The sequence below is a fragment of the Palaemon carinicauda genome, chromosome 1 (genome assembly GCF_036898095.1).
Source record: "Palaemon carinicauda isolate YSFRI2023 chromosome 1, ASM3689809v2, whole genome shotgun sequence".
NCBI classification, from domain to species: domain Eukaryota; kingdom Metazoa; phylum Arthropoda; class Malacostraca; order Decapoda; family Palaemonidae; genus Palaemon; species Palaemon carinicauda.
In genome coordinates this window covers 303,089,020-303,098,801 of record NC_090725.1, presented here as the reverse complement: position 1 = coordinate 303,098,801, position 9,782 = coordinate 303,089,020, and the positions used below count along the sequence as shown (strand labels likewise).

The window sequence follows — 9,782 nt, the reverse complement described above, 5'->3', positions numbered from 1 at the left end:
CATAATTTGAGTTAACCTTTGTAAATGCCGTCTATATTTTGAGTCTCTTGTGTATATTTTTGCTATCATGTGGAAGTCAGTGCTGTGTTTGAGTCTTGTATGTATTTTCTAAATGTATTTTGTTTTTTAGAATTAGGTTGGTATATGTGCTATGCCTATTAGAATTTATTATATATTTTTTACAAGGTGATTGTGGCATATCGTCACCCTCATAAACTAACTGCCTAAGTCATTTTCTCCACTTGTTGGGAGATCAAAAAAACCTTCTCATTTCCTAATTCCTTATATCATTGTGTTGAGCTTCAATTCACAAATTCTGATTCATAAATTCCTCTATTAAGAATTTGTGAATTGAAGCTCAAGACAATGATATAAAGAATTAGGAAATGAGAAGGTTTTTTTTTGATTTCCCAACAAGTGGAGAAAATGACTTAGGCAATTAGTTTATGAGGGTGACGATATCTATTAGAATTCATTACATATTTACTACCTTGTATTTTTCTTACCATGCAAAAGAAGATGAAATTTAACATGTTCAAGTATATTTTTTATATCACATTCATTGTTTGAAACATGGTATTGATATCTAGCTCAGTATTTTAAAAATAGTAAGCCATGAACCTGCATAGGTATTTCAATACAAAATTAGAATTGATTTATTGAAATATCTCTTCCCTATTTGTTTATCCCATGTTTATACTACACCCTTCAATACTCTTATTGCAGTTCGAACAGAAATCGCCCAGAAGCGCACAGTAAATCGAGAGTGATGTCGCTCACAAGAGATTAAAAGGTCAAACATTGTTAGTAATTCTGTATTTAAAGGTTAATAAAATTGATTATCATAAGAATTTACTTAATTGTTCCTGGGTTGTTTGTGAAATGAGGATAAATATGGTATTTGGATCACAATTTGTGAGGGGAAAATATCTTCTTCAGTTTGTAGACTTATTTTTTTCTGAGATTGATTTAGATGTAAGAATTTGTTCTGTGCGAAAACTGTTCTGACTTGAGTAAGAGTTTGTTATTATGATGATGGTCAAGATGTTTGTTTATTTATATTTTAATGAAAATACATATAATATCATGATATAATGTAGCCTTTTAATTGATGTTGGCTGGATGCAATAGCCATTGCAATTATGAAGCCTGGTAATTTATAATTTGTGCATACTCTCTCTCTCTCTCTCTCTCTCTCTCTCTCTCTCTCTCTCTCTCTCTCTCTCTCTCTCTCTCTCTCTCTCTCTCTCTCTCTCTCTCTCTCTCTGGGAGTTTGTGATAGGAAACTGCTATGCTTTTATCACTTCTTCATATGCTTGCTGCTGAGGTTATACTGAAACCGTTATCTAACAAATAACTTTGAAGCTGCTCTCTCTATGAAGATCGTATCATTTTATCTTATCTTTTAAATCTTTACCCTTATAAAATGTCACTCGGGTGTTAGTGTTTATTCTGCTGTTTAGTTTCTTTATGCTCTTCTTTTGTTAACGCTTCTAATCATGCGTTTGTTAGCTTTCTGATGTTCCTCAAGCTCTTGACATCTTTCTCGATCTCCAAACACCTGTGAAAGCATTCATGACCCTTTCCACAAATTCCTTCAGCAGCCATTGACTGGTTGAGGCTAATTTTAATTGCATTGGCAATTTGGACATCTTCCAAGAGTCTTTTACTATGAAGTCCATCTTAATCGTTTAAAGTATGTACTAAGTTTAAGAGGCTTCTACACCACTAATGATGGCCTGGTTCAGGGTTGGCAGGAGTGAGGTCATAGTAACTGGCAGAAATTCAACATGAATTTTTTTTTCTATTCCCTAACAGTACTTTGACAATTTCTGGGAATGCCATTAATGGTTTTCCCTTAAAATGCTAAATATTCCTTCACCACTGCTTGTAGATATAGCACTGACTCATACCATTTCATTGTTTTGCCAGAAAACGGGAAGCTTATGTATGCTCCTGTTTTTCAAGGTGCGGCTTCTGTGCTCGCAACATAACAGCTGGGTTGATTGTGTTACATGATGCATTTCCACAAAAACAGAAAGTTAGTTGATCTTTTCACATTTTAAACCCAGATACCTGAATTCTATATGGAGAGCTATTGGGCTGACAATACCTCCACCGTTTCTCTTCTATGGACCATGACAGTCAAGGCCATGTATGTCCTGGGTGTGGTCCAGTGCAAGTACTGTAGATTAGAGGATACAATATAACAGAATATTCTATCATTCTTTCCTTGTTTATGTACATCTTCCAGCAAATAGGTACACCATCAGTTGGTTTTTATGAGACTAACTTCCACCTAGTTTGTAAGCTAATGGTGTTGAGAAAACACGGTCTTAAAAGGTAGTTTTAAAAGACTTCTTTTGACTTTTCTTAGATATATGTATAGACCTGTTGTCTATAACAATCCCACCTTAGGCAAACCACACATTATCCTTCTAGCTATAACCATGCCAATTTCTCACGTGTCAGGCTGTTTTTGGGTAGTAAAAAGATTTTTCTAAGCACTCTAGCAATACTATTTTATATGCTCGAGAGCTGAATTTTTTATCTGGTGAGAGATATCTTTATCTTACAATCATAAAGTTATTAAAATATAGATTTTGTCAAAGGAATTGAATAATGCTTAGCAAAAAATGAAAATTAGTACTAAGAACCTTTGGAAAAAAACTATCCTAGAGCTTAAAAAGATTCCTATCAATTTGTGGATAAATTTGTACAAATTTTTTATATGTAACTAATAAAAGAAAAAGTTTTTTTTTTTTTTTTTTTTTTTTTTTTTTTTTTTTTTTTTTTTTTTTTTTTTTTTTTTTGTGGTAAATGCAAGATTACTTAAGAAGGGAATGTTATTGAAAGGGCTGTGGCAGTTTGACTTTTAATGATACAGGGCTTATTTTGTTCTCATTTTCAAGTTAGGTTATTCCAATTATTTCCAGAACTATCACAATTCAACTAAAACAAACAGATGTGAAATAAATAAAAGTTATTGTGAGGATGAAGAAAATTTTATCAAAATTGTTGATCAGAAGATTATGTAAAATGAAACAATTTTAGACATTTTATTTTATAGCTAAATAAGTTTCCTTTCCATAGATCTATCTATCTATATACCAAGGCACTTCCCCCAATTTTGGGGGGTAGCCGACACCAACAATGAAACAAAACAAAAAGGGGACCTCTACTCTCTATGTTCCTTCAGCCTAATCAGGGACTCAACCGAGTTCAGCTGGTACTGCTAGGGTGCCACAGCCCAACCTCCCACATTTCCACCACAGATGAAGCTTCATAATGCTGACTCCCCTACTGCTGCTACCTCCGCGGTCATCTAAGGCCCCGGAGGAAGCAGCAGGGCCTACTGGAACTGCGTCACAATCGCTCGCCATTCATTCCTATTTCTAGCACGCTCTCTTGCCTCTCTCACATCTATCCTCCTATCACCCAGAGCTTTCTTCACACCATCCATCCACCCAAACCTCGGCCTTCCTCTTGTACTTCTCCCCTCAACTCTTGCATTCATCACCTTCTTTAGCAGACAACCATTTTCCATTCTCTCAACATGGCCAAACCACCTCAACACATTCATATCCACTCTAGCCGCTAACTCATTTCTTACACCCGTTCTCTCTCTCACCACTTCGTTCCTAACCCTATCTACTCGAGATACACCAGCCATACTTCTCAGACACTTCATCTCAAACACATTCAATTTCTGTCTCTCCATCACTTTCATTCCCCACGACTCCGATCCATACATCACAGTTGGTACAATCACTTTCTCATATAGAACTCTCTTTACATTCATGCCCAACCCTCTATTTTTTACTACTCCCTTAACTGCCCCCAAAACTTTGCAACCTTCATTCACTCTCTGACGTACATCTGCTTCCACTCCACCATTTGCTGCAACAACAGACCCCAAGTACTTAAACTGATCCACCTCCTCAAGTAACTCTCCATTCAACATGACATTCAACCTTGCACCACCTTCCCTTCTCGTACATCTCATAACCTTACTCTTACCCACATTAACTCTCAACTTCCTTCTCTCACACACCCTTCCAAATTCTGTCACTAGTCGGTCAAGCTTCTCTTCTGTGTCTGCTACCAGTACAGTATCATCCGCAAACAGCAACTGATTTACCTCCCATTCATGGTCATTCTCGCCTACCAGTTTTAATCCTCGTCCAAGCACTCGAGCATTCACCTCTCTCACCACTCCATCAACATACAAGTTAAACAACCACGGCGACATCACACATCCCTGTCTCAGCCCCACTCTCACCGGAAACCAATCACTCACTTCATTTCCTATTCTAACACATGCTTTACTACCTTTGTATAAACTTTTCACTGCTTGCAACAACCTTCCACCAACTCCATATAACCTCATCACATCCCACATTGCTTCCCTATCAACTCTATCATATGCTTTCTCCAGATCCATAAACGCAACATACACCTCCTTACCTTTTGCTAAATATTTCTCGCATATCTGCCTAACTGTAAAAATCTGATTCATACAACCCCTACCTCTTCTAAAACCACCCTGTACTTCCAAGATTGCATTCTCTGTTTTATCCTTAATCCTATTAATCAGTACTCTACCATACACTTTTCCAACTACACTCAACAAACTAATACCTCTTGAATTACAACACTCATGCACATCTCCCTTACCCTTATATAGTGGTACAATACATGCACAAACCCAATCTACTGGTACCATTGACAACACAAAACACATATTAAACAATCTCACCAACCATTCAAGTACAGTCACACCCCCTTCCTTCAACATCTCAGCTTTCACACCGTCCATACCAGATGCTTTTCCTACTCTCGTTTCATCTAGTGCTCTCCTCACTTCCTCTATTGTTATCTCTCTCTCATTCTCATCTCCCATCACTGGCACCTCAACACCTGGAACAGCAGTTATATTTGCCTCCCTATTATCCTCAATAGATATATAGATATATATATAGTTGTATAAATTTTGTATCAGTATTATGATGATGATAAAAGAAAACAAAAAAGGAATTTCCTGCTTTGTCTCAATAGTGAATGCTAGATTATGTAAGAAGGAAATTTGATCAGAATAGCTCAACTTTGCATGTTAGAGATGCTATGATTGCCAGCAAGCAAAGAAAGTTTTTAGAAATCTATCCCTATCCTTCTTTCCTTTGTTATCACTTTCCTAATTGTCATGAATCTTTATAATGATCATTAATAGTGTTATCTATAGCAGTTTGCATGTCTTCGATGCCACCATAATTGTCATCTGCATCAAACTCACTTATTCGTAATGTCTATCAATTTTACTGTCGATAGCAAAAGTTTGATTATTATCATGAAAGCTGGTATATAGAGATTCCTGTCAATATTTAGAATCGTTTACCTCGAAGAGATTATACGCAAGGGAGTGTGCTTATACTTGTTTGGATGATTAGCTGTGATAGGGCATGTTTTTCCCGTAGTAGATTTTGTTTTGAACTCTCTCTCTTCCTCTAATATTTCCATGTCCATTTGTCTTAATTATCAAGAGATTTAGTGTCATAGTTTATGATTATCTATGTCTCAGTCGAGTGGTTAGTTTGTCTCCTCATCTATAGTTTATGATGAAAGTACCCTCGTTACTCCATGAGAATACAGGATACCCAATACCTACCAATGGTCGGCAGATGTGTGCACGCAAAGTTACTCATAACTTTTTAGCTCCCCTTAATTTTAAGACTTTTGAAGTAGCATATGAGAGATTTGAATCAACTTTAGTCTTGATATGACTAATGGGTTTTTATGGAAAATTTTATATAAAAGCTTGAAAAAATTAACATTTAACCACATCTTAAGTAAATTTTAGTCAGTTCATCTTTTGGAGTTTTCTGTATCTGAGCAGTGTACTGTATGCATGCATGCTCATGCATTGCAGTTCATAGTTGAATTGAAAAGAAGCCAAGCAAATTGACCAAATAGCAGAATTCTCTCTCTCTCTCTCTCTCTCTCTCTCTCTCTCTCTCTCTCTCTCTCTCTCTCTCTCTCTCTCTCTCTAAAAATGTTAGATAAGTATTTTCCTTGCTAGTGTGTTTGAGTACTCTCTATCATATGGATTCCTTTTCAGTTCGATCTTTGGAAAAGACAAAATACACAGGCAATTTTGCAGCGATGGCCAGCAACAATGGGATACTTAACAATAAGTCTGGCTCCCTCGTGGATTTTGAAGGCTCCGGGTCCGACACGTCAGACTCGGAAGTGACCAATAGTGTCCATCGGAAAAAGTTAAAGACATAGCCTCTGTGGTAAGGTGGATCTCTTAAGATTAAGTGGTTCCTTGATTCTTACAAGAATGTTGTCATCATTTTCCTCTTGATTATTTTGTACCTCAGGGATCTTTTGAGGATGCTACTTTTTCCAATATGGTACAAAAAAAAATATCCCAATGTTTTTTAGTTCATAGAAAGCGGATGCTGGGTCAGCTTTTGTACAAATGTGTAAAGGCCATTTTAGGAAGGTTAACTGTATTTAACTTTGTAATTACAGTATTTAATATCGTGCGATCTGAGTTGGGAGTAGATCAACGTTGGCCCACCAAGACTTTATAATGATTGTGTAAACAGACATGCCCTTCTGACAAATGAAATATGTAACTCGACATATAATTTATTATAGTACATTTTTTGTATATTCATTTTTCATGAAATTTTGACTCAACGACATTAGTTAACTGGATATTGTAATGTTTAGGGTGTTTTTAAATAAAAGATTAGATTAAAGAGATTTGACTTAAAAATGATTAAGGATTGATATAGTGGTTTATAGCTTGACTGTAATTTCCAATTATCATTATAGTTTTTCATTTAGATAAATTGGTATGTTCTGTCTATACTTCAAGGGAATATGTTTTTGAAAGGTAGGCGATGATGAATCAGGATGCAAGTGTTATAAGTGTGTTAGGGTTTATTATTATTTTTTTGCCCGTCTTAAATTCCAATGTTTCCAAACAGAAGATTTATATATTTATGTACAGTATTAAAATTCTCGAATAAAATATTGATGTGCAGGTTACCTTTGTTTGTTTCTGTATCCTATTTTTACTCAAGTACTTGACAAACTTTGGTAGTGACCTTTTCAAAGTGCTTAACCCTTTAACCCCCAGGCTATTTGGAAATTTCCAACCCTTAACCCCCAGGGGTTATTTTTTTTCAAGCACATATTGCAGTATATTTTGTTAAAATTGCTCTAACAGCCTTAATTTTTGTCATAGAGAGGTCAGGTTGGTCTCATTCTCTTGGAAAATGCCTGAAGTTTCTCAAAAATTTATCAAAAATATGCTAAAAAAAATTTAAACAGCAGTTTTTTGCAAGGACGTACTGGTACGTCCATGGGGGTAAAGGGATGAGTTTTGTGAAACGTACCAGTATGTCCTTTGGGGGTAAAAGTGTTAACAACTCCAGCTGGACATTCATCTGCCAATACTTTTAATGCAAATGTAGATCTACTTGGTAATGTATCAGCAGAATATGATATCCGTGCACGCAATCTATCATTTGTGTCAAAAAATATGTGGAGACACTTTCTTGTCATTTCTATTATTGTTTTATTTCCAATTATTTATAGTATGTAGTGAAAGTAACGCAATCCATTTAAGTGATTTTTTATTTTCTTCAAATATCTAACTGGCAACACTTGTCTTCACATTTCTGATGTTGATAGGTTACATTTTTCAACTTCGCTCAATAAAAGATAAAGTTCAGTAGGCTTTGTTTAACTTTATTAAAGCTATATTTTCTATCAAAACATCAGCTAGATCACTATAAAGAAAATAGCACAATGAGTAATTATGGTAAAGAGATAAAATCTAAATGCTCAATGAATTTAACTTTTTAGTTGCTATGGTACAGTAATATATTTAATGTCGTGAACCTATCGGAGATGTAGTTGTGGCTTTTGTCTAACCAGACGTCAACTGTCTTAGTTTGTCTAACCATGCGTCAACTGTCACTAACGTCCAGTCATCTATCAAACAAGGTTATAGCTACCCCGTTGAATAAGAATCTAGTCAGCATAATTGATACGCTTATTCCTTGTGTGCTAAGGTACTGTACCAAGTGAAAGACAAACTATGGTTCAATGAAGATTGTAGATGTGATTATTTGAAGAAGCAGGAGGTCTTATCGTCTTTGGATGTGTAAGAGATCAGATTTAACTTGGAATAACTTTACTCATGTTAGAGCTTTCGCTCAGAGAGTTTATGCTTCAACTGAAAAGAAATACAATTTAACCATAAAAGAAACCCTTTCCTGGTACAGCAAATGAACACAAGTGGTGGGCTATCATTAAATCTGCACTCTTTGGTGTAGATGCAACAATTCTTCCTTTATTTAAACCAGATGGCTTCCTTACTCACTGTCCAAATGAAAAGGCATCCCTTTTGGCTGATGTGTTTGATGATAAGAAGAGTAATGAGAAACTTGATCTTCCTCATTCTTGTTTTCCTGAAATTAAAGCTCAAGAATCTTGATGGACCTTGATGCTTATAGATGTATAGACCCAAGTGGTATTTTTCCTTTTTTTTTTTTTTATAAAAACTGGCAATTTCTTGGCTCCAAAGTTATCTGTTATTTTGCACAAATTAGCGAGAATAGGAGGTTTTAGCACTTGTTGGAGAATTGGTAATGTTACTCCACTATGTAAATGTGTTTATGGTAGCTCAAGTCCAACTGATTACCACCTAATTTTCATAACTCCCATATTATATAAAGTTTTTGAACATCTTTTGGTAAAACGTCCAAATAGGTTTGCTGAAGGTAATCATCTGTACCCTAGTTTGCAATTTGGCTTTCATAATGGCCTTGGAGCATATGATACCCTTTCAAGCTCCAATGCTGTACAGAAATCTCTTGATTGTGATCAGGAAGTTCATATGATTAGCCTTGAATGTAGTGCTGCTTTTAACCGTGGTAATCATGAGGCCCTTGTTTTCAAACTCAAACATTTGGGAGTGGGTGGGTATTTTCTTTGCATCGTTAGACTGCAAAGGGTTATTGTTGATGGGCACCATAGTGAGTATAGAATGGGATAATTGGTGTTTCTCCGTGTAGTGTTCTAAGCCCATTACTTTTCATGATATATACAAATGACATGTGGTTTGTCCTTAAAAACAAGCTCATTGCATATGCAGATGGTGCTACTCTCTTTGCATTAATTCCATCTCCTAAATATAGATCTGAGGTTGCTGAATTTCTTAATAGAGATCTGGCTAAAATTAGTCATGGTGCAAATTATGGGGCATGAAGTTAAATCCTAACAAAACTAAAAGAATGATTGTAAGTATTAACTCTGTATGACATATAATTTAAGGTGTGATTCTCAACAGCAAGTTTACTTTTGAGAGAAACACATTAAGTCTGTGTCTTCTTTAACTGCACAAAAATTGGATATTGAGAAAATCTTGTAAGATTTTCGTTAATCAATCTACTGTATTCTAAAGAAGTGTTTTAATTCTTTCATTCTACCTTGTTTCAAGTATTGTTTTCCTGTCTGGTCTTCAGCTGCTGATTCTCATTTTAATTTATTGGCCAGGAACTTACATTCTATCAAATTTCTTATTCCTGATCTAAATATTAATCTCTGGCATCATCATTCAATTAGTTTGATATGCATGTTGCATAAGATTTTTCCTAATTCTGACCATCCTTTACATTCAGATCTTCCTAGACAGTACCATCCTGTTTGTAACACTAGTATGCAGTTAATTCTAATCGTCAGGCCTTCTCCATCATAAGGCT

At 35.5% G+C, this 9,782-nt stretch overlaps 1 protein-coding gene across 2 annotated transcripts in view; it reads left to right on the top strand.

Moving 5' to 3' along the window:
- The window catches only part of Max (MYC associated factor X), a 41,661-nt gene extending 34,602 nt beyond the window's left edge, over positions 1-7,059 (top strand). For both annotated transcript variants that reach the window (XM_068393117.1, XM_068393127.1), the window contains exon 5: positions 6,116-7,059. In XM_068393117.1, the coding sequence (XP_068249218.1) occupies positions 6,116-6,285 (170 nt within the window). In that variant the 3' untranslated portion in view covers positions 6,286-7,059. The remainder of the gene's footprint in view (positions 1-6,115) is intronic.
- Positions 7,060-9,782: the final 2,723 nt, after the last annotated feature.